The sequence below is a fragment of the Gorilla gorilla genome, chromosome 15 (genome assembly GCF_029281585.2).
Source record: "Gorilla gorilla gorilla isolate KB3781 chromosome 15, NHGRI_mGorGor1-v2.1_pri, whole genome shotgun sequence".
In the NCBI taxonomy this organism is placed as follows: domain Eukaryota; kingdom Metazoa; phylum Chordata; class Mammalia; order Primates; family Hominidae; genus Gorilla; species Gorilla gorilla.
Genome location: NC_073239.2, coordinates 123,015,649 through 123,041,625, shown reverse-complemented (window position 1 = coordinate 123,041,625; position 25,977 = coordinate 123,015,649). Strand labels below are relative to the sequence as shown.

The window sequence follows — 25,977 nt, the reverse complement described above, 5'->3', positions numbered from 1 at the left end:
CTTCCAATTTCTCCCACCATATAACCTTGTTCATGGCTCTGAACTTCCACCTTACAGAAGGACCTAGGGATGAGCACAATTCAGCCACGTTCTTTGCCACTTTATGGCAAGGATGGCCTTTGCTCCATTTTCTGAGGAGCTATTCTTCTTTTTCTCCCAAGACCTCATCAGAACGGCCTTTATTGTCCACGGTTCTACCGACATTCTAATGGTCATCACCTAAATAATCTCTAAGAAGTTTCAGAATTTCCTCACAGCTCTCTTCTTCTGAGTCCTCAAAAGAATCACCTCTAGTGTTCTATTCAGGGCAATCTAGACTTTTTATAGTCTGATCCTCCAAATTATTCCAGTCTTTGTGCATTACTACATCCACTTCTACATTTTGGGGTATTTGTTATCGCAACGGCTCCACCTCTTGATACTGATTTTTCATCTTAGTCCACTTTGTGGTGCAATGAGTGAATACCACACACTGGCTAATGTATAAGGAAAAGAAATTTATTTTCTCGCAGCTCTAGAGGCTGGGAAGTCAATATCAAGGTGTTAGCATCTGGCAAGAGCCTTCTTGCTGTGATACCCATGTGGAAGGCAGGAGAGCAGGTGCGAAGGATGGAAAGGGGGCTAAACTCATTTTTTAATGAGGAACCCAGGCCTGTAGTAACTAATCTGCTACCACAATGAGTAACCTACTATGACGATAATGGCATTCATTGCTTCATGAGGGCAGAGCCCTCATGACCTCATCATTTCTTAACATTCCCACCTCTGGACACTGTGGAATTTCGGATTAAGTTTCCAATACACACCCTTTCTAAACAGCAGGGGCTTTCTAATAGGTTTACCACCCAAGGCTGCAGGAGGCTCTGAAGCAGTGTCCTGAGGTTGGCTGTCCTTTGTGAGAATGGAGAGAAGTGAACTGACTCATGGAGACACAAGTAGATGAGGTAAAGGCATTCATTGCTTCATTACATGGATGGTGAGGTCGATTGAAGGCATTAACGGATTAAAGATGGTGGCAAAACCGTCTGAGGTGGAGACCACGGGGAGTCCATCAGAAATGGAGGACACGTCCCAATAAATGGTGCTTCATTTCCCTGCAAAGCAGATGAAAGCAAAGAACAAAACACAACATCATAGTGTACACTGAGCAGTGGATTGAGAGAAGAGTTTCCTAAGGCGTAACTGGCAGAGTGGAGAAGACACACAAATCTTTGCATGATGCTAACATTTGGACTGTGGCTTCATTATTTCTTATTAATATTTTACTGAAATATCGCTAGAAGGAGACTGAAAATGAAGTGTGAAAAGTTAAATGGCATTTCTGCTCTATGTCCTTTTCAGATGAGAGGAACTAGGGAATTCCAGGGAAGAAACAATAATAGCTGCTGAGCAAGGCTTTTGCAGGGCAGGACAAGGAATCCCCAAAGAGAAAACGGAAACCTCAGCTTCACTTTGCATCTGCTCCTGAGCCAGGTCCTGAGCGACCCCTGTAGGTCCTGAGTGCCCCTCCGTAGGTTCTGAGCATCCCGTGGTTGCTGGGCGCCCTCTGGTGGTGTCTGAGCCCCTCTGGTGGTTTCTGAGCCCCCCGCCTTATGTCTGATCCTCCCTGGTGGTGTCTGAGTGCCCCTGCTAGTGTCTGAGCCCCCTGGTGGTGTCTGAGTCCCCCTCTTAGTGTCTGAGCCACCCTATTAGTGTCTGAGGACCTCTGACGGTGTCTGAGTCCCCAGTTAGTGTCTGAGCCACCCTATTAGTGTCTGAGCCCCCCTGGTGGTGTCTGAGCACAGGTGAGCTCCTCCGAAGGAAGGGTCTACATGGGGACAGGCGTGCTTGTCTCAGGGAAGGGTCCATGTGGGGACAGGTGTGCTTGTCTGAAGGAAGGTTCCACATGGAGACAGGTGTGCTTGTCTCAGGGAAGGGTCCACATGGGGACAGGTGAGCTTGTCTGAGGGGACAGAAGTGCTTGTCTCAAGGAAGGGTCCTCATGTGGACAGGTGAGCTCTTTCGAGGGAAGGGTTGACCTGGGAACAGGCATGCTTGTCTGAGGTAAGGGTCCACTTGGGGACTGGTGTGCTCCTCTGAGGGAAGGGTCCACGTGGGGACAGGTGTGCTCCTCTGGAGGGAAGGGTCCACGTGGGGACAGGTGAGTTCATCTGAAGGAAGGGTCCACATGGGGACAGTTATGCTCCTCTGAGGGAAGGGTCCATGTGGGGACAGGTGTGCTTGTCTCAGGGAAAGGTCCACGTGGGGACAGGTGTGCTCGCCTTGGGGAAGAGGATAGATGAGCTCATCTCAGGGAAGGGGCCACGTGGGGACAGGACCAAGGGTTGGGACTTCAGCACAAGAATTTAGGAGGGACACAGTCTTCCCTAGCAGCCTCCTTCAGGGATGTCAAATATTTTCCTTCTGCTCCCTGTGAAAGCCCTAAAGGGGTAGGGAAAGGGCGTCCAACCTGCACACTCGTAGAGGGGAAACCAGCTTCATTAGTAATCGTTCATCTGTGGTAAAAAGGCAGGATTTGAAGCGATGGAAGATGGGAGTACGGGGCGTTGGAAGACAAAGTGCCACACAGCGCAGCCTTTGAAACACACCACGGTCACGTTAAGTTTAAATGGAGTGACCACATTCGCCAGGAAAGGGAAATATTTACACTTTTGAAGAAACAGTAATTTGTGTTTCTGATTATGATCTGGCCTTGGATTTTCCCTCCCCTCATAAGCAATGACAGAATTGGCAGAAATATGTGAAACATTAGTTCTCAGACATGAGACACCCACAGAGGGCCCCCTGTGCCCTTCCCTGAGAGCTGATAAGCTCCTGCATCTGAAGAAATGACCAAAGACCAGGAGAGAACCACACAGAAGCATCGGAGGGACAGCACCTGGGGCTCTCATGGGGTCAGGAATAGCATCTGTTCCCAATAGATGGACAAAGTAAAAAGTATCATAATTCACAAGGGTTTTATATAGCACAGAAGAAAAAGTTACCCTATATCAACTGTTGATCTTGTGAATCCAGGAACTCTGGATTCAAGGTGGTCGGGCACATCTTGATTTACGCATTTCAGGGACACATGAGACATCAGTCAATATAAGTAAGAAGGACATTAGTTCCATCCAGAAAGGCTGAGACAACTCAAAGCAAGTCCTCCCCACTTAGGGCTTCCAGGTCACAGGTAGGTGAGAGACAGATGGTTGCATTCTTTTGAGTTTCTAATAAGTGTTTGCAAAGGAGGCCATGAGGATATGCATCTGTCTCTGTGAGCAGAGGGACAACTTTAAATAGACTGGGAGGCAGATTTGTCCTGAGTGGTTTCCAGCTTGACGGGGCCCAAGATATTTTCCTTTCACAATCTGGTAACTTCAAACAAAACTTCAAAGCCACAACCAAACAACACAACAACAAAAAGAATAAGACATGGGTACTTATTAAGAGTAGAAAAACATTCAGTCCCTAAGGAAAATATTGGCAGTGTCTACCTCCACATGACAAAGGAGTAAGCAGTGTGAGCCACAGAAAGGAACACTATTAACCCACAGAGCAACCGAGAATAACATGGGTGATGCGAAGGCATTGGACGCACATCATTGCATTTTGTAGATTCAGAAAGCAACGGAAAAGACTGACGGTGGTAAAAGAGACAGCCCTGCTTCCCTCTCCCTTTTCCCTTCCTGATGAGGCCTCACAGCCATGACCCTCAGCCTCATCCCGCAGTGCAGCAGCTGCCGTCCTGTCCAGGCCCACCCCCTGCCCTGCCCTGGGACTGTTACCTCATTCCCTCCCGGAGTCCAGGTGCCCCCCGGGGTATGGTGCAGGAGCCTGGGGAGGCCCTTTGTTCTCTGTCAGGGTCTCCCTGGGAGGGACACAGCCATCACAGCTGGTTGGGGCCTGGCTTCGCCGAGGACAGTCCTTTCCTTTCCCATTGTCTTTGGGTGACTATCGCTGGGCTGGGACATGAGGCGGGCAGAGGCGCGGGTCACCCTTAGGGCCCCCCTCTTGCTGCTGGGGCTCTGGGCGCTCCTGGCTCCGGTCCGGTGTTCTCAAGGCTGTCCCTTGTGGCACTACGCCTCCTCTGAGGTGGTGATTCCCAGGAAGGAGACGCACCACGGCAAAGGCCTTCAGTTTCCCGGCTGGCTGTCCTACAGCCTGCATTTTGGGGGTCAAAGACATGTCATTCACATGCGGAGGAAACACCTTCTTTGGCCCAGACATCTGCTGGTGACAACTCAGGATGACCAAGGAGCCTTGCAGATGGATGACCCCTACATCCCTCCAGACTGCTACTACCTCGGCTACCTGGAGGAGGTGCCTCTGTCCATGGTCACCGTCGACACGTGCTATGGGGGCCTCAGAGGCATCGTGAAGCTGGACGACCTTGCCTACGAAATCAAACCCCTCCAGGATTCCCGCAGGCTTGAACATGTTGTTTCTCAGATAGTGGCCGAGCCCAACGAAACGGGGCCCACATTTAGAGACGATGACAATGAGACAGACCCCCTGTTGTCTGAAGCAAATGACAGCATGAATCCCAGGATATCTAATTCACTTTATAGTTCTCATAGAGGCAATATAAAGGCCACGTTCAATGTTCCAATTCATATTATCATATATATGGCAATATTACAACTTGTTCCAAAGAGGTGGTCCAGATGTTCAGTCTCATTGACAGCATTGCTCAAAATATTGATCTGCGGTACTATATTTATCTTTTGACCATATATAATAATCGAGACCCAGCCCCTGTGAATGAACATCGAATTCAGAGTGCAATGTTTACCTATTTTAAAACAACCTTTTTTGATACTTTTCATGTTCATTCATCCTCACTACTTATTAAAGACGTGCCACATGAATCTAACTATGAACCTGAAAGGTATGGCTTCTGTTCCCATATAGCCCTATTACACATTGGTACTCTAGGCAGACATTATTTATTGGTAGCCATCATAATAACCCAGACACAGATGAGAAGTATTGGTCTGGAGTATGATGATAACTACTGCACATGTTAGAGAAGGGCCTCCTGCATTATGCAGCGATTTCCTGGGATGACAGATGCATTCAGTAACTGTTCTTATGGACATGCACAAAATTGTTTTATACATTCAGGCCGGTGTGTTTTCGAAACACTTGCTCCTGTGTATAACGAAACCATGACAACGGTTCGCTGTGGAAACCTCATAGCGGAGGGGAGGGAGGAATGTGACTGTGGCTCCTTCAAGCAGTGTTATGCCAGTTATTGCTGCCGAAGTGACTGTCACTTAACACCGAGGAGCATCTGCCATATAGGAGAGTGCTGTACAAACTGCAGCTTCTCCCCACCAGGGACTCTGCAGACCTATCCAAAATATATGTGACCTTCCAGAGTACTGTCACGGGACCACCGTGACATGTCCCGCAAACGTTTATATGCAAGATGGAACCCCGTGCACTGAAGAAGGCCACTGCTATCGTGGGAACTGCACTGATCGCAATGTGCTCTGCAAGGCGATCTTTGGTGTCAGTGCTGAGGATGCTCCTGAGGTCTGCTATGACACAAATCTTGAAAGCTACCGATTTGGACATTGTATTAGACAACAAACATATCTCAGCTACCAGGCTTGTGAAGGAATAGATAAGTTTTGTGTAAGACTGCAGTGTACCAATGTGACCCATCTTCCCCGGCTGCAGGAACATGTTTCATTCCCTCACTCAGTGAGAGGAGGGTTTCAGTGTTTTGGACTGGATGAACACCGTGCAACAGACACAACTGATGTTGGGCGTGTGATAGATGGCACTCCTTGTGTTCATGGAAACTTCTGTAATAACACCCCGTGCAATGCGACTATCACTTCGCTGGGCTATGACTGTCACCCTCAGAAGTGCAGTCATAGAGGGGTCTGCAGCAACAGAAGGAACTGCCATTGCCATATAGGCTGGGATCCTCCACTGTGCCTAAGAAGAGGTGCTGGTGGGAGTGTCGACAGCGGGCCACCTCCAAAAAGAACATGTTCCGTCAAACAAAGCCAGCAATCAGTGATGTATCTGAGAGTGGTCTTTGGTCGTATTTACACCTTCATAATTGCACTGCTCTTTGGGACAGCCAAAAATGTGCGAACTCTCAGGACCACCACCGTTAAGGAAGGGACAGTTACTAACCCTGAATAACACTAATTCAGCCTCCCAATCCCTGTAAAGATACAGAGAATATAACAGCAAAATCTATGAAACAGGATCAGGGGAAGGGATGGCAAAGCTCAAGTCCACATTTCTTGAAGTCCACAGGAGGCACATGGTCCTGTCTCACGTCACAGGGAAACGGGAGGCATTGGCTTCTGTCCCAGGTTCTTGTAGGTCGCTGATGTTCACTCTGAAATAAATCTTCAAAAACACATATTGGTGCCTTCCACATTTTCTTAGACTCCTCTGGGAGCCCAAACTTGGCCAGAACCTCTTGCCTGGAGAGACATGAGTGAGCATCTGGCTCTTGACCTGAAGTCGCTGGTCCCGGAATTAACGGAAGTTGCCACCAGCTCCTTACAGGAAGCATTCATGACATTTCTCCAGAAGAGAGCTCCAGAGCAATGAGCTTCCTCATTCCCCAGGCAATCTGTCCTTCTCTAAACCCAAAGTCAGTTTAGGGTGATCCAGGGCTACTCCCTGTTCCCTGTCTGTTCCTCACGGGGGTGCTGTAGGCCTTGCAGTGAGAGGGACTTGGGTTCAAATCCCCCACCAACCAAATCCCCCTACCTGGGGCCGAGCTTCCCGTATGTGGGAAAATGAATCCCTGAGGTTGATTGCTGCATGCAATGAAATTCAACTAGAAAAATAGGTAGACGTGAGGGGCAAGCTGTCTGTCATTTAGTGTGAGCTCTGTGAGTGGCAGCTGCCCCCTTTCTTCCTGCCCCCACATTTCCTTGAACTGAAACAGGAAGGGAAGCTGAGTAAGTCGGGATGAGGAAGAGAAACCAGGCTTGTAGCAGCATAGGCTGGTCCGGGTGGAAAACAGGGCTAGGTGTGTCGTCGAGTTATTGTAAAGGAAAATGGAAGTTAAATGTATAAATAAGTGAATGAGATAACATTTTATTTTAACTTAAAATTCACACTAATATTGACTTTTAAAATGCAGTGTAGATATGTCAGAGAGAATTTCAAAGGCAAAGCCCACCAACGGAAGAAATCACCCTTCCCATACCATCCACAGAAAACTGCTGGTATTCTATAGTAGTACTGAGATCTAGCATTTTTCTGAATACGTCTGTGGTTCTAGATGTCCTGCTTCCATAGACATTGCTTAGAATTCCCACCCCTTTCTCCAAACACAGCTTGATATCCTTTCCCTGAACCTGTTAGAAATTTCCTCCATTCAGCTGTCATAAAGATGCGAGCAATCCATTCCTGTACCTCTGTCAGTGTGTTCTATTATTTTGTGGGTGAACGCTAATGGACAGTTAAGTGTGAGGTCAGTGAATACAGTGCCCTCCCCTTGTGTGTCCTTCGGGTGTGAGGGGTTTTGCTGATAGAGAAGCAGGCCCCGTCCCACCCTTTATGCATCTCCGCCCCCCACCTCACGCTCCAGCTGACCTGTCCCCTGTGGCCTGGGGGGTTCCCCGGTGGGAATGACCTCTCCTGTCTCCAGGGCCCACCCACTCAGTGCCCGTGCGAGACCACCACGCTTGGCACGGCCCCACCTCGTGTCAGGGCCTGTGTCCCCTGCCCCACCCCCTAAACAGATGGGACCCACTGGGACTCTGCTCAGGGCAGGGGGTGGAGGTATGTGTGAAAGGAAGGCAAATGTGCACTCTGTTGGAGAAATATTATGGGCAGTTTGAGCAAAAAATCTAATGCCATGTGAACTTTTAGAATGATATGTATTTTAACAAAGAACATGACCAATAGAGTTTGTATTGAAGCCAGGGAAACACTATTTAGAGCAACAACAATATCAAAAACACAAGCCAACAGTTCACCAAGAAAAACCACAATTAACTCCATGGAAATGGTCTTCCAAGAGCATCAGCACTTAAATCCTCGAAATCTGCCTGCCTCAGCACCTGTTGTCCTGACCTGCCCTCCTGTGTGTCCTAATCACTCCTAAACACGGGGCCCGCATGTGGGAGATTCGAGCTGTGCCAGGTGGAGGGAGCAGGACAACTGCTAACAGGTTGTTGGTGTGGATGCCGAGGCCACCCAGGCAGGTGTAAACTCCCACCTGTGGGCCAGGGAAGAGTGCACAGGAGACATGTCCTGGGCATAGGGTGAGGGAGAGCTGTGGGGGCTCTGGGTTCTGAAGTGGGCTCTGAAGGGGGTTCTGGCCTGGCAGGGATAAGACCAACCAGCATGTGAGGCTAGGCTGGAGTCTAGACCTCTGAAGCTGCAAGGTCATGGGCTGCTTGGCCCCAGGGGCTGTCCTGGTTCTCTATGGAGTACTTTCAAACATTCTTTCTTCCTCCAATCCCCCTCCTTCTCTCTTTCTGGGGTGGGTCCTCTCCCAAAGCCTGCATCTCCCAAATCCTCTTTGTCGGGTCCTCGGCTTCACTCTGCATCCGTCCTGAGCATCGATCTTCCAATTCCATCCTCTTCTCTTCTGCTGTGTCTAAGCTGCTGTGAAACCACCTGCTGTAATTTACTGTTTTATATTTAATATTGTACCGTACATCTGTTCCGTTTCCTTCATCATAAATGCTTCATTTCATGCTCAGCATCTGAGAACACAAGGCCTTGTCAGCTGTCACCTCCTTCCATTCTCCGTTTCCTTCCTCCTATCCCCATATTGCTCATCATGTCCAGTCTCCTGCCATCCTGAATGCTTCTGATGGAAGGTCTGAGATGTCTCATGAGCATTGTGAAGATTCTTTGTAATGTGAGCTTGTTCCAGGCAGGAATTCTCCTTCACCCAGCCCTGGAAGCCAAGTATAGGCAGACGGCCATGCTCAAAGACTGAGCTAATTTAACAGGTTTCTCCAATCCCCAGGGCACAGGATTTCAGGGAGTTCAGGTGAGAGTCTGGGTGTTACCCTTCAGGAGGCTGTAAACTCCATTTCACCTAGTCTACACCACAGACTATGGAAACTATATATATATAGTTCGGTCCCTCTAGAGAAACGTAATATGTATATATGTAATATATAATATGTATTATATATTATATATATATTAGAGTTTATTGAGGAGTATTAAACTCACAATCACAAGGTCCCACAGTAGGCCATCTGCAAGCTGAGGAGCAAGGAAGCCAGTCCGAGTCCCAAAGCTGAAGAATTTGAAGTCTGATGTTCGAGGGCAGGAAGCATCCAGCACAGGAGAAAGATGTAGGCTGGGAGGCTAAGCCAGTCTAGTCTTTTCACGTTTTCTGCCTGCTTTATATCCTGGCCACACTGGCAGCTGATTAGATGGTGCCCACCTAGATTAAGGGTGGGTCTGCCTTTCCCAGCTTACTGGCTCAAATGTTAGTCTCCTTTGGCAACACCCTCACAGACACACCCAGGATCAATACTTTGCATGCTTCAATCCAATCAAGTTGACACTCAGTATCAACCATCACAAGTCCACCCCTTGTCAACTTGAACCCATACAAATCTCCTGAGATCATACATAATCTTCAAATAAAGACAATAATAAGGTCATAATTACACCTAATGTAATACAACTATCTTTTGTACAACCAGAAATGCACCAATCCCCAACCCAAATGCTATTATGTAAAGTTAAGAACACTTAAATGCTGATATGAAGTCAATAAATTTTATGTCACATGATAAAGGAAAAAAGAAATGAAGGAATTTTCTTAGTACAAGTGTGTACATGCACAAACATGTTTTTAACAAAAGAAGAAGGAAATACTGATGACAATTACAGTCCTCATTTCAGCAACTGATCACGTGGTTGTAGCTGGTATTGATGACTACCTTCTTCTACTACCCATTCTGTATTCCCTTTGCCTTCAGCAAGCATCACAGCAGTTCGAGTTTTTTCTCCTAGTGGAGTGACGCAAACCTTCATTCCTGAAGGGTCTGAGCCATTTGTAGTCCTGCCTGGATTGGGCTGTTGTAGTTTCCCGTTGACCTTAATGACAGGGCATGGTAATGTTAAGAGACGCCCTAATGGATCTCCTGTATTCCATACATATTCTTCTTTACCTCCATTGTGGAGTAATAGACTGACTGCATCTTGATAGTCCAGGTCAATCAGCCCAGCCAACACTGTAACTCCCTTCTTAGCCTGTGGACTTAAAGGTAGGAGGGGCCCAAAGTGGCCAGGTGGAAATCTTAACTTCCAGTTTAATGGAATTGTTGTTTCTCCTGATGGCAGCATTATTCCCACTGGAACTAAACCCTCTAGGCCAACAGAATGTAATGTCATGGGACCAGGAAGCAAAAATTTTGCTAGTGGATCACTAGGGGTGATGGTGAATGGTGCCATTTCCACTTCCACCCCTTGATTCCTGGATCCAGGAATTATGGCTATGGGAGAAAGAGTACCATATATTGGATGCTGATTTGGAGCATACATGGCCTTTTGCAGAGCTTTGCCCCAGTTCTGCAAAGTATTGGAGCCTAGTTGGCATTGTAATTGTGACTTTGAAAGGCCATTCCATTCTTCTATCAATCCAGCTGCTTCAGGATGATAGGGAACATGGTAAGACAAGTGAATCCCATGAGCATGAGCCCACTGCCACACTTCTTTAGCCGTAAAGGGAGTGCCTTGGTCAGAGGCAATGCTGTGTGGAATACTGTGACAGTGGATAAGGCATTCCATGACTCCACAGATGGTAGTCTTGGCAGAAGCATTGCATGCATATCTGCAGTAAGTGTCTATTTCAGTGAGGACAAACCTCTGCCCTTTCCAGGATGGAAGAGGTCCAATGTAATCCAACCTGCCATCAGGTAGCTCACTGATAACCCTGAAGAATGGTGTCATTTGTGTAGAGACCCAGAGCCAAACCAGATCACGCCACCCCAACCCCTCCCAAATCTCATGTCCTCTTTGCATTTCAAAACCAATCATGCCTTCCCAACAGTCCCCCAACATCTTAACTCATTTCAGCATTAACTCAAAAGTCCAAATCCAAAGTCACACTGGAGACAAGGCATGTCCCTTTCATCTATGAACCTGTAAAATGAAAAACAAGTCAGTTACTTCCAAGACAAAATGGGGGTACAGGCATTAGATACATGCTCCCATTTCAGTTGGGAGAAATGAGCCAGAATAAAGGGGCTTCAGGTCACATGCAAGCCCAAACTCCAGTGGGGCAGTAATTAAATCTTAAAGCTTCAAAATAATCTCCTTTGACTCCATTCATCACATTCAGGGCATGCTTATGCAAAGTGGGGCCTCCTACAACCTTGGGAAGCTCTCACCCTGTGGCTTTGCAGGCTTTGCAGCTCTGACCCCATGGCTGCTCTCATGGGCTTTGCAGAGTTCAGCCGTCCTAGCTGCTCTCATTGAGTGCCTGCAGTTTTCCAGGTGTACAGTGCAAGCTGTTAATGGATCTACCATTCTGGGGTCTGAAGGATGGTGACCCTCTTCTCACAGCCCCATTAGTCACTGTCTCCAGTGGGGACTCTGTGTGGGGGCTCCAACCCCACATTTCCCTTCTGCACTGCCCTAGCAGAGGCTCTGCATGAGGGCTTTGCCCCTGGCGCAGACTTCTGGCTGGACATCCAGTCATTTCTATAAATCCTCTGAGATCTAGGTGGAGGATCACAAAGCTGAACTCTTCTCTTCTGCACACCCCTAGGCCCAACATCATGTAGAAGCCACCAATGATTGGGGCTTTCTGAAGCAATGGCCTGAGCTGTACATTGGACTTTTTTAGCCACAGCTAGACCTGGAGTAGCTGGGACACAGGGCACCAAGTCCCAAGGCTCCAAAGAGAAGCTGGGCCCTGGACCCAGCCCATGAAACCATTTTTCCCTGATAGGCCTCCAGGCCTGTGATTGGAAGGGCTGCTGCAAAGATCTCCGACATGCCCTGGAAACATTTTCCCCATTGTCTTGGTTATTAATATTCATCTCTTCATTACTTATGCAAATTTCTGCAGCCAACTTGAATTTCTCCCTAGCGAATGTGTTTTTCTTTACTACCACATGGCCAGGCTGCAAATTTTCCAAACTTTTATGCTCTGTTTCCCTTTTAATCATAAGTTCCTATTTCAGATCATCTCTCTCAAGGGCAAAGTTCCACAGATTTCTAGGGCAGGGACAAAATTCCATCAAGCTTGGTTTTATACATTTTAGAGAAGCATGAGACATTAATCAAATACATTTAAGAGACACATTGGTTTGGTCCAGAAAGGTGGAACAACTCAAAGCTAGGGCTTCCAGGCTGTAGGTGAATTTAAATATTTTCTGGTTGACAATTGGTTGAGTTTGTCTAAAGACCTGGGATAGATAGAAAGGTAATGTTCAGGTTAAGATAAAGATTTTAGAGTCCAAAGTTCTTTTGAAGTCTTATAGTGGCTGCTGTTAGAGATAATAGGTGACAAATGTTTCCTATTCAGATCTTAGTTCAACTCTTTAGGATTGGGAGGTTCTAGAAGAAAAAGATCTAGCTATGTTAATAGAGATTCTTTACAGATGCAAATTTTCCCCCACAAAGAACAGCTTTGCAGGGCCCTTTCTTTCTTTCTTTCTTTCTTTCTTTCTTTTTTCTTTCTTTCTTTCTTTCTTTCTTTCTTTCTTTCTTTCTTTCTTTCTTTCTTTCTTTCTTTTTAGATGGAGTTTTGCTGTTGTTGCCCAGGCTAGAGTATAATGGCATGATCTTGTCTCACCACAACAAAGTGGCTGGGAAGCTCAAACTGGGTGGAGTCCACTGCAGCTCAAGGAGGCCTCTCTGCCTCTGTAGACTCCACCTCTGGGGGCAGGGCATAGCTGAACAAACAGCAGCAGAAACCTCTGCAGACTTAAATGTCCCTGTCTGACAGCTTTGAAGAGAGTAGTGGTTCTCCCACATGGACTTTGAGATCTGAGAATGGACAGACTGCCTCCTCAAGTGGGTCCCTGACCCCCGAGTAGCCTAACTGGGAGGCATCCTCCGGTAGGGGCAGACTGACACCTCACACGGCTGGGTGCCCCTCTGAGATGAAGCTTCCAGAGGAATTATCAGGCAGCAACATTTGCTGTTCAGCAATATTCACTGTTCTGCAGCCTCTGCTGCTGATACCCAGGAAAATAGGGTCTGCAGTAGACCTCCAGCAAACTCCAACAGACCTGCAGCTGAGGGTCCTGACTGTTAGAAGGAAAACTAACAAACAGAAAGGACATCCACATGAAAACCCCATCTGTACATCACCATTATCAAAGACAAAAGGTAGATAAAACCACAAAGATGGGGCAAAAACAGAGCAGAAAAGCTGAAAATTCTAAAAATCAAAGTGCCTCTCCCCCTCCAAAGGAACGCAGCTCCTTGCCAGCAATGGAACAAAGCTGGATGGAGAATGACTTTGACCAGTTGAGAGAAGGTTTCAGATGATCAAACTTCTCCGAGCTAAAGGAGGAAGTTGGAACCCATTGCAAAGAAGCTAAAAACCTAGAAAAAAGATCAGAAGAATAGCTAACTAGAATAACCAGTGTAGAGAAGTCCTTAAATGACCTGATGGAGCTGAAAACCATGACACGAGAACTACGTGATGAATGCACGAGCTTCAGTAGCCGATTCGATCAACTGGAAGAAAGGGTATCAGTGATTGAAGATCAAATGAAAGAAATGAAGGGAGAAGAGAAGTTTAGAGAAAAAAAGTAAAAAGAAATAAACAAACCCTCCAAGAAATATTGGACTATGTGAAAAGACCAAATCTATGTCTGATTGGTGTACCTGAAAGTGACAGGGAGAATGGAACCAAGTTGGAAAACACTCTGCAGGATATTATCCAGCAGAACTTCCCCAACCTAGCAAGACAGGCCAACATTCAAATTCAGGAAATACAGAGAACCCCACAAAGATTCTCCTCAAGAAGAGCAACTCCAAGACACATAATTGTTAGATTCACCAAAGTTGAAATGAAGGAAAAAATATTAAGGGCAGCCAGAGAGAAAGGTCGGGTTACCCACAAAGGGAAGCCCATCAGACTAACAGCTGATCTCTCAGCAGAAACTCTACAAGCCAGAAGAGAGTGGGGGCCAACATTCAACATTCTTAAAGAAAAGAAATTTCAACCCAGAATTTCATATCCAGCCAAACTAAGCTTCATAAGTGAAGGAGAAATAAAATCCTTTACAGACAAACAAATGCTGATAGATTTTGTCACCACCAGGCCTGCCCTACAGGAGCGCCTGAAGGAAGCACTAAACATGGAAAGGAACAACCGGTATCAGCCACTGCAAAAACATGCCAAATTGTAAAGACCACCAAAGCTAGGAAGAAACTGCATCAACTAACGAGCCAAATAACCAGCTAACATCATAATGAGAGGATCAAATTCACACATAACAATATTAACTTTTAATGTAAATGGGCTAAATGCTCCAATTAAAAGACACAGACTGGCAAATTGGATAAAGAGTCAAGACCCATCAGTATGCTGTATTCAGCAAACCCATCTCACATGCAGACACACATAGGCTCAAAATAAAGGGATGGAGGAAGATCTACCAAGCAAATGGAAAACAAAAAAAGCAGGAGTTGCAATCCTAGTCTCTGATAAAACAGACTTTAAACCAACAAAGATCAAAAGAGACGAAGAAGACCATTACATAATGGTAAAGGGATCAATTCAACAAGAAGAGCTGACTATCCTAAATATATATGCACCCAATACAGGAGCACCCAGATTCATAAAGCAAGTCCTTAGAGACCTACAAAGAGACTTAGACTCCCACACAATAATAATGGGAGACTTTAACACCCCACTGTCAACATTAGACAGATCAACGAGACAGAAAGTTAACAAGGATATCCAGGAACTGAACTCGGCTCTGCACCAAGCAGACCTAATAGACATCTACAGAACTCTCCACCCCAAATCAACAGAATATACATTCTTTTCAGCACCACACCACACCTATTCCAAAATTGACCACATAGATGGAAGTAAAGCACTCCTCAGCAAATGTAAAAGAACAGAAATTATAACAAACTGTCTCTCAGAGCACAGTGCAATCAAACTAGAACTCAGGATTAAAAAACTCACTCAAAACCACTCAACTACATGGAAACTGAACAACCTGCTCCTGAATGACTACTGGGTACATAACAAAATGAAGGCAGAAATAAAGATGTTCTTTGAAACCAACGAGAACAAAGACACAACATACCAGAATCTCTGGGACACATTCAAAGCAGAGTGTAGAGGGAAATTTATAGCACTAAATGCCCATAAGAGAAAGCAGGAAAGATCTAAAATTGACACCCTAACATCACAATTAAAAGAGCTAGAGAAGCAAGTGCAAACACATTCAAAAGCCAGCAGAAGGCAAGAAATAACTAAGATCAGAGCAGAACTGAAGGAAACAGAGACACAAAAAACCCTTCAAAAAATCAATGAATCCAGGAGCTGGTTTTTTGAAAAGATCAACAAAATTGATAGACCACTAGCAAGACTAATAAAGAAGAAAAGAGAGAAGAATCAAATAGACACAATAAAAAATGATAAAGGGGATATCACCACCGATCCCACAGAAATACAAACTACCATCAGAGAATACTGTAAACACCTCTATGCAAATAAACTAGAAAATCTAGAAGAAATGGATAAATTCCTCGACACATACACCATCCCAAGACTAAACCAGGAAGAAGTTGAATCTCTGAATAGACCAATAACAGGCTCTGAAATTGAGGCAATAATTAATAGCTTAACAACCAAAAAAAGTCCAGGACCAGATGGATTCACAGCCGAATTCTACCAGAGGTACAAGGAGGAGCTGGTTCCATTCCTTCTGAAACTATTCCAATCTATAGAAAAAGAGGGAATCCTCCCTAACTCATTTTATGAGGCCAGCATCATCCTGATACCAAAGCCTGGCAGAGACACAACAAAAAGAAGAGAATTTTAGGCCAATAACCCTGATGAACATCAATGCAAAAATCCTCAATAAAATACTGGCAAACCGAATCCAGCAGCACATCAAAAAGCTTATCCACCATGATCAAGTGGGCTTCATCCCTGGGATGCAAGACTGGTTCAACATACACAAATCAATAAACTTAATCCAGCATATAAACAGAACCAATGACAAAAAACACATGATTATCTCAATAGATGCAGAAAAGGCCTTTGACAAAATTCAACAACAATTCATGCTAAAAACTCTCAATAAATTAGGTATTGATGGGATGTATCTCAAAATAATAAGAGCTATCTATGACAAACCCACAGCCAATATCATACTGAATGGGCAAAAACTACAAGCATTCCCTTTTAAAGCTGGCACAAGACAGAGACACCCTCTCTCACCACTCCTATTCAACATAGTGTTGGAAGTTCTGGCCAGGGCAATCAGGCAGGAGAAGGAAATAAAGGGTATTCAATTAGGAAAAGAGGAAGTCAAATTGTCGCTGTTTGCAGATGACATGATTGTATATCTAGAAAACTCCATCGTCTCAGCCCAAAATCTCCTTAAGCTGATAAGCAACTTCAGCAAAGTCTCAAGATAAAAAATCAATGTGCAAAAATCACAAGCATTTCTATAACCCAATAATAGACAAACAGAGAGCCAAATCATGAGTGAACTCCCATTCACAATTGCTTCAAAGACAATAAAATACCTTGGAATCCAACTTACAAGGGATGTGAAGGACCTCTTCAAGGAGAACTACAAACCACTGCTCAATGAAATAAAAGAGGATACAAACAAATGGAAAAACATTCCATGCTCATGGGTAGGAAGGATCAATATCCTGAAAATGGCCATACTGCCCAATGTAATTTATAGATTCATTGCCATCCCCATCAAGCTACCAATGACTTTCTTCACAGAATTGGAAAAAATTATTTTAAAGTTCATATGGAACCCAAAAAGAGCCCGCATTGCCAAGTCAATCCTAAGCCAAAAGAACAAAGCTGGAGGCATCAAGCTACCTGACTTCAAACTACACTACAAGGCTACAGTAACCAAAACAGCATGGTACTGGTATCAAAACAGAGATATAGACCAATGGAACAGAACAGAGCCCTCAGAAATAATGCTGCATATCTACAACTATCTGATTTTTGGCAAACTTGACAAAAACAAGAAATGGGGAAACGATTCCCTATTTAATAAATGGTGCTGGAAAAACTGGCTAGCCATATGTAGAAAGCTGAAACTGGATCCCTTCCTTACACCTTATACAAAAATTAATTCAAGGTGGATTAAAGACTTAAATGTTAGACCTAAAACCATAAAAACCCTAGAAGAAAACCTAGGCAATACCATTCAGGACATAGGCATGGGCAAGGACTTCATGTCTAAAACACCAAAAGCAAAGACAACAAAAGCCAAAATTGACAAATAGGATCTAATTAAACTAAAGAGCTTCTGCAAAGCAAAAGAAACTACCATCAGAGTAAACAGGCAACCTACAGAATGGGAGAAAATTTTTGCAATCTACTCATCTGACAAAGGGCTAATATCCAGAATCTACAATGAACTCAAACAAATTTACAAGAAAAACAAACAACTCCATCAAAAAGTGGGCAAAGGATATGAATAGACACTTCTCAAAAGAAGACATTTATGGAGCCAAAAGACACATGAAAAAATGCTCATCATCACTAGCCATCAGAGAAATGCAAATCAAAACCACAATGAGATACCATCTCACACCAGTTAGAATGGTGATCATTAAAAAGTCAGGAAACAACAGGTGCTGGAGAGGATGTGGAAAAATAGGAACACTTTTACACTGTTGGTGGGACTGTAAACTAGTTCAATCATTGTGGAAGTCAGTGTGGCGATTCCTCAGGGAACTAGAACTAGAAATACCATTTGACCCAGCCATCCCATTACTGGGTATATACCCAGAGGATTATAAAACATGCTGCTATAAAGACACATGCACACGTATGTTTATTGCGGCACTATTCACAATAGTAAAGACTTGGAACCAACCCATATGTCCAACAATGATAGACTGGATTAAGAAAATGTGGCACATATACACCATGGAATACTATGCAGCCATAAAAAAGGATGAGTTCATGTCCTTTGTAGGGACATGGATGCAGCTGGAAACCATCATTCTCAGCAAACTATCACAAGGACAAAAAAACAAACACTGCATGTTCTCATTCATAGGTGGGAATTGAACAATGAGAGCACTTGGACACAGGAAGGGGAACATCACACACCGGGGCCTGTTGTGGGGTAGGGGGAGCGGGGAGGGATAGCATTAGGAGATATACCTAATGTTAAATGATGAGTTTATGGGTGCAGCACACCAACATGGCACATATATACGTATGTAACAAACCTGCACGTTGTGCACATGTACCCTAAAACTTAAAGTATAATAAAAAAATTAAAAAAAAAAAACACCTGGTTTTTTCTGTTTTCCATTTGCTTAGTAGATTTTTCTCCATCCTTTTACTTTGAGCCTGTGGATGTTACTGCATGTGAGATGGATCTCTTGAAGACAGCATACATTTGGGTCTTGCTTCTTTATCCAACTTGGCAATTCTGTGCCCTTTAATTGGGGCATTTAGTCCATTTACATTCAAGGTTAATATTGATATGTGCATATTTCATCCTGTTATCATGTTGTTAGCTGCTCAATATGCAGATTTGATTGTATAGTTGATTTATAGTGGCAATCGTTATGTACTTAAGTGTGTTTTTGTGGTGGCCAGTAACATTCTTCCATTATCATATTTAGCAATCCCTTAAGGACCTCTTGTAAGGCAATCTAGTGGTGATGAATACCCTTAGCATTTGCTTGTCTGAAAAGGATCTTATTTCTCCTTCACTTATGAAGCTTAGTTTGGCTAGATATGAAATTCTTGCTTGGAATTTCTTTTCTTTAAGAATGCTGAATATAGGCCCCAATCTCTTCTGGACTGTACAGTTTCTGCTGAAACATCCACTGTTAGCCTCATTGGGTTCCCTTTGTATGTGACCTGAACCTTCTTTCTAGCTGCCTCTAATTTTTTTTCCTTTCAACCTTTAAGAGTCTGATGGCTATATGTCTTAGGGATGGTTGTCATGTATAATATCTTGCAGAGGTTCCTTGCATTTCTTGAATTTGAATGTTGGCCTCTCTGGTGAGGTTGGAGAAATTTTCATGGAGGATAGCCTGAAATGTTTTTCAAGTTGCTTTGTTTCTCTTTCTCTTTTTAAGGGATACCAATGTGTCATAGATCTGGTCTTTTTACATAATTGCACATTTCTCTGAGGTTTTATGCCTTCTTTTTTATTCTTTTTTCTTTATTTTTGTCTGACTGAGTTAATTCAGAGAATCAGTTTTTAAGCTCTGTGATTCTTTCCTCAGCTTGGTCTATTCTGCTGTTAATACTTGTAATTGTATTCTGAAATTCTTGAAGTGAGTTTTTTAGCTCTATCAAATCAGTTTGGTTCTTTCTTAAAATGGCCATTTCATCTTTCAGCTTCTGTGTCATTTTACTTTATTTCTTAGCTCCCTTGGATTGGGTTTCAACATTCTCCTGAATCTCAGTGATCTTCTTTCCTATGCATATTCTGAATTCTATGTCTGTCATTTCAGCCATTTCAGTCAGGTTAAGAACCATTGCTGGGAAACCAGTGTGATCGTTTGGAGGTGAGAAGACACTCTGGATTTTAGAGTTGCAGAGTTTCTTGCATTAATTATTTCTCATCTTTGTGGGCTGTTTCTTTAATCTTTGAAGTGGCTGTCCTTTGGATGTTTTTGTCTTTTTTGTTGTTTTTTAGTGTGTGTTTTTGTTTGTTTGTTCATTTGTTTGTTTTTTGCTCTTATCTTCTTTGATACTCTTGCAGGTTTGATTGTGGTATAAAGTGGATTCAGTTAGCTGTGTTTCTTGAAAATCTTAGGGGGTCCAGGCTCACCTCAGCACTCTTGAGGTGTGTTCTCTGCTCTGGGACTGGGCCCCTGGCTTTATTCTCTGGCCCCTTGAGTTTAGAAACTTGCTGCATTGGAGGGGCTGAGGTGTTCCCAGTCCACTGGCCACAACACTATAGTAGGGGGTGCCGGCCAAAGCACTTCGTTAGAGTGGTGGCAGTGGGATCCATTCTCACTCATGGGTGCCAGCAGTTGTGGTGTCATGGCAGGGTGCACATGCATCTGCTGGGGTGGGGGTACTGGCAGGAGCAAAGTGGCAGCATCCCTACATAGGTTCCTGCTGGCAGTCACAGCGCAGTGAGGTGCCCGTGTGTTGGCAGGGACAGGGTGGTGGGGTGCACATGCACATGCTTGCTGGTGGTAGAGAGAGTTGTGATCCGCTGTGCACTCATGCCAGCAAAGCAGCTGGGAGGTGCTACGGGTGGACTGGTGCACATCAGCAGAGGCTGGCTTGCTGGAGGTCTCCAATGGTTAGGCATGGTCTGCTGGCAAGGGAGCTATGATGAGGGCCCCCAGGAAACACCCTGGTTGGGCTTCCAAGGCTGTACTGCAAGCAGGCACAGCCAGCCTGGGGCCCCAGGAGAGGCCAGAAGGCAAGGAAATGCTCATTTCAGATGGGCCCTGTCCCATGGACAAGACCACCCTGCTTTATTCAGGTCCCATAGTCACTCTAAGGTTAAAATCTCCTAGAGGAGGTTGGTGAGCCTTGGGGGATGGGTGTCCCCTGGCTGTGCTCCACTACAGCCATTCTCATGTCAAACACTCTGGGCTTTACACAGACCGGAGTCCTGCCCCTGGCATCTCTCTAAGCAGCTGTCCCTGCCAGCACAAGTGTCCATGGGGTTCATGGGGTCTCCTGCTGCTAGGATTCTGGAGGCCCATGGCAACAGCAGGCCACTCCTCACCTGTTCAACTCAACCTTTCCCCAGGAGTTGCTGGGAGCCAGGAATGAGTCCTGGTGCTCGGCATCCCCATGCAGGGTTCCCATCTTCCTCCACCTTCAGCTCAGCATCTGTGTCCTCCCCCGTCTACTCTCAATCCACTCTCAATGCCTCCCCTTCAAAGATCTGCTTGGAAAGCACCCGTCTTCCTGATGTCTCACTCCCTCCATGGCAGATGTTCCTCCTGGCTGCATCTAGTCAGCCATCTTGACTCACCTCCAAAGTCTTTTTAATTACCAGTTCGGTTAAATTAGTAACTATCATTTCACAATGGCCTGTGGTTCTGTTTTGATCAAATATTTTGAGCCTTTTAGCATCTATAACAAATGTTCTCAAAAATCAAAATCCTAAATCAAGTCTCTGACTTAGTCTTATTTCTGGGGCTTATTAAGGCTATAAAAACTAATCACCATAAGGTTGTACAAGCTTTTTACAGCTTCCAGCCAGGCTATGAACTCCAGTATCACCATCTCCAGCCTGATAATTACATATATTGGAAGAAAATCAGTTAAAGGGCTCCCTCTAGACCCTTGAAAGGGTGCGAGAGACAACATGGTTTCGCCTGCCTTCATGTGTCCCAGCCCATCCCTGTGGCTGCCTCTGTCCACCTCAGCTTGCCCACTGTCTTTCCTTCCCAACTGTCTGCCCTGCTGACTTCTGGCCTCAGTGACAGATGCAAAGACAAGGCGACAGCCCCACATAGACCGTTTAACCAGCCCCACATTTGCATAAGCTAAATGGTCATGTAACAGTCTGTTGCCCAGGCTGGTCTCAAACTCCTGGGCTCAAGTGATCCACCCACCTTGACCCCCAAGGTGCTGGGATTACAGGCTTGAGCCACAGTGCCCAGCCAAGAACCCGTTTTTGACTGGGCACCTTGGCACACACCTGTAAACACAACACTTTGGGAGGCCAAGGTGGGAGGGTGGCTTGAGGCCAGGAGGTTGAGGTTGCAGTGAGCTATGATGGCACCACCTCACTCCAGTGTGGGTGGCAGAGTGAGAGCCTTTCGAAAAAAAAAAAAAACTTGTTTTCTCTGCAGCTGGGCTCCGTGACCAAACACAAACACAAACTTCCCCTCCAGAGGGTCCAGGAGGGGCTGGGCTGCAGGAGGTGCTTAGGGCCTCTTAGGGAATGGTAAGTGACCACCCAACGCAGGCACTCAGCCCCAGGGGCATATGCAGAGAGAGGCTGGGAGGACTCTTTCAGTGACTGGGGTTACAAACCCCAACCATAAGCCATTGCTGCCTCTGTGAGCTGACACCTCCAGAAATCTCCCACTTAGTTCTTAGCACTAATCCACTCTTCCCTTTTCCTACTCTCAATCCCTAGAGAATGCCCTCCTTTCTCAGGCTCAGACCAAGCTACCAGCTCCACTCTAGACCTGAACACATAACTCCTCCCTCTGTCTCCACCTGGAAATCTCATCAGTGCCTCACATTTACACTCCTGAAAATCAGGTCCTGCCTACCCACCCTCTTGCTCCACCTGATTCCTGCCCTGTTTCAGCCAGAGACCTTGCAGTCTGCTTTAACTCTCAAACCCACCCATGTCGTGTGAGCATACTGACTGTGTTCTATGTAAGAAAGAGCAGTTTCTTGGTGGTCCTGCGGTTTTATTAGTCTAAAGGCAAAGTGTTGGCAGAGCTGGTTCCTTCTGAACCCTGGGAGGGAGATTCTGTTTTCATGCCTTTTCCAGATTCTAGAACCCATATTCCTTGCTCTGTGTCCCCTTCTCCCATCTTCAAAGGCCATCCTCTCATCTCTGTGTCCATCATCACATCACCCTTCCCCTGACTCTGGCTCTCCTGCTTCCACTTATAAGCACCCTTGTGATTACATCATACCCACCCAGACAATGCAGGGCCATATTCTCCCCTCTCGAGATTAATTTAATCACATCTACAAAGTTCCTCGTGCCATATGAGGTCACAAATCCACATGTTCTGGGGGTTTGAATGTAAACATTTGGGGGATGCATTATTCAGCCACCCACAAGCACTGCTCCCCACTGGCCACACACTATGCACAGCCGAGATCGTGCAAGAGAAGCACATTCATCAACAGCAGCTTCAGCAAGAAACTATATGCTCCACTTTCCTGCCATTTGTATCTGGATTTTTTTTCGCTGTCATTGTAGAAAGAGTGGTATTGTAAAATTAAAGATGGATTATTTTCTTCCTAGAGCAATTTGGCAATCTGTCCAACATTATTGATCCCCTTCTGAGTGTCAAGTGTGAGGTCATTCTTTCATTGAGAGCTCAATGCCTACAATTATGATAATGCATATTGGGTACTTCCACACATCAGAAAGTTCTTCTTTCTTAAAATCTGTTCTTGAATTATTCATTCTTCTCTAGCTTTTTGTTTATCTATTTCATAGTTTTAGAAAAATCAGAAAGTAACTTGAAGTATCTGTCATCTCTACAGGTTTACCTCCCTGTTTGTGGCCTTCAGAATGTCATGACAGGCTTTTCCCTTGCTCATCACATGGTTTCTATGTATGAGACCTCATCACAGGAGCTGTGGTCCCCCGGGAGCAGGCATCTGTGGATGGTGCCTTGCTCCTGGCTGCTGGGACCTGTGTGCTGCCAGCGGCACTCCACGACGGTGAATTCCTAGCTCAGTGTTGCAGCTCCAGATGGTGGGTGAGACACTAGGACCGTTTTGTGGACAGCGGGGGCTTGGGGTTTGCTTTTCTACCATGTCCAGGGCTGCTCTTCATGAGGGAATGTTTCTCACCTGGCATCATGGCTGAAGCCAACTTAGAACCTCTCTAGCCGTATGGGGAGTATGTGAGTGAGGCAGATGTTAATTAGCTCACTGGAGCCACTCCCCTACGTAGACATGTTACAAAACATTATGCTGTACAAAATAAATATAGGTCATTTTTATGTGTCAATCAAAAGAGAAACTAATTATTTAAAAAAAGAAAAAAACCTCTCTACTCAAGCAGAAACCTCAGCTCCAGTCCCACAAGTCACACAAGGCTGCTCCCATCCTGTGTATGTTAAACCTACCTCAGAAATGCAAGGGGCATTCAGGTTTCATTCTCAATTCAAATGCCCTTTTTAATTTTGTCTGTTCCTAGCACCTGGCAACTTCCAGCTCTTTTTTTCGGGATCATTCATTATTTAAAGCATGTATAATTTTTCACCCACATTCTAACACATGTAGTACTGTAGAGAATCCTTCCCTAGGAGGATCTACAGAATTAGAAAAGAATTAAGAAGTCCAATATTTACAAGAAGGAAAAAGCAAAAAGAGATCAAAAAATGGGCAACTTCTAGAAATAGAAAACCCTCATGAGTATGATGATAAATCGCTGGCACACATGTGAATAGCCGCTTGATGCTTATAGTGATGTCTGGGAAAATAACATGAAATACTTATAATCTGTTTCTCAAACATGTAATTCAAAAGAATAGAGAGAAGATGATTTGAAATATTCTTAAGTTTGTAGGAAAAAAGCTACTTCCATATGGATAATTGCATGTATTTTGATACTGCCATTATTAAGAACTATCTAAGAGGGTCCATTAAAAATAAAATTTCTTGGCTGGGCACGGTGGCTCAAACTGCTCGGCCATCCCAGCAGTTTGGAAGGCTGAGACAGGTGGCTCACCTGAGGTCAGAAGTTCAAAACCAGCCTGGCCAACATGGTGAAACCCTGTCTCTACCAAAAATACAAAAATTAGCTGGGCATGGTGGCATGCACCTGTAATCCGAGCTACTTGGGGGACTGAGGCAGGATAATAGTTTGAACCCAAGAGGTGTAGGTTGCAGTGAGCTAAGATCATACCACCACACTCCAGCCTGACAGACAAAGTAAGACTCTGTCTCAAAAATATTAAAATAAAATTTCTCATTCCTATTACAGAGTAATTTAATTCATTAATGCCCTGCCCTGTTACAAAACTCATTTGTAAAATACTAATTGTAATTGTGAAAAAATGGCAATTGATACTAATTTTAAATTCTAAAAACAGGGCACCCATATTAAAGATTATTCTGCAGTAAGAGAATTAGCTATAACATTTTGTAATAAGGTGGATAAAACATTCTCCAACTTACAGTGGTTGGTGAGAAGAAAGTTTCCAGCACAGTAGATGGACCCCAAGAGCCCTTGTTGAAATAATAAGACCAAAAGATATACAGAGAGATGGGCCAGATGAAGGGAGACAGAAAGAGAGAAAGACAGAAATGAGAGATACAAAGTGAAAGAGGGCAACCTGTGGGGTCATCAGAGATTTGTTTTCTGTTTTGTTTATTCTAACATAAAGGCAGTGGTGAGTCATCGATGTATTTAGAGTTTGCACAATCACTGTGGAACACAGACAGACACAGGGGAAGAGGAGAAACACAGGGCGGTGGCTTGCCCTTGGACTGTTCTTAGTTCCTCAAAACGTAACAGCTTTGCCCAACCTAAGGGAACTTTCAGCAGCTGCTCTTCTGCCACTTTCCTGCCTTGTTTTCATGTGGCTGACTGTTTCTGTTCCTGCAGGTCTTAGCTCATCAGACAGGCATTTATTACCTCTGTGTCAACAGTGGGAGCTTCCATTACTCTCTAGCATGACACTCCCCTTCCTCTTTTAGGAAACTTAACATGGAAGTGAGTTTGCCATCGGCCTTCTCCCCACAGTGTTAACAGTGGTGAGGAAGCCAGCCTGTTCCACCTTGCCCCTCCCATGATTCCAACACTGAGTTCAGACTTGTCACATGGAACTTATCTTTGCATGTTTGCGGCACAGACAGATGGACCCAACCATGGATTAGTGGATGGATGGATGGATAGATGGATGGATGGATGGATGGATGGATGGATAGATGGATGGATGGATGGATGGATGGATGGATGGATGGCTGAGTAGGTGTGTGGATGGAAGAGTGAAAAGATAGATGGATGCATGTATGGGTGGATGGGTAGGTTGATGGATGCATGGATAGGTGGATGGATGGGTGAGTGGATGAATGGGTGGGTAGGTGGGTGTCTACATGCATGGATGAGTACTTGGATAGATAAGTGAGTGGATGGATGGATGGATGGATGGATGGATAGATGGATGGATGAATGGGTATGTGAAAGGATG

The 25,977-nt window shown here is 45.0% G+C and overlaps 1 protein-coding gene and 2 gene segments (V, D, J or C); all 3 read left to right on the top strand.

The window, feature by feature from the left end:
• Positions 1-25,977, top strand: part of LOC101124180 (immunoglobulin gamma-1 heavy chain-like) — a 411,893-nt gene that overhangs the window by 195,014 nt on the left and 190,902 nt on the right.
• The window catches only part of LOC101143562 (immunoglobulin heavy constant mu-like), a 352,381-nt gene that overhangs the window by 219,920 nt on the left and 106,484 nt on the right, over positions 1-25,977 (top strand).
• On the top strand, positions 3,832-6,370 carry LOC109023224 (disintegrin and metalloproteinase domain-containing protein 21-like). Its single transcript, XM_055361766.2, has 2 exons — positions 3,832-4,409; positions 5,107-6,370. Exons 1-2 carry the CDS (start codon positions 3,952-3,954, stop codon positions 5,141-5,143), a joined length of 495 nt encoding a protein of 164 aa, XP_055217741.1. The 5' UTR covers positions 3,832-3,951; the 3' UTR covers positions 5,144-6,370.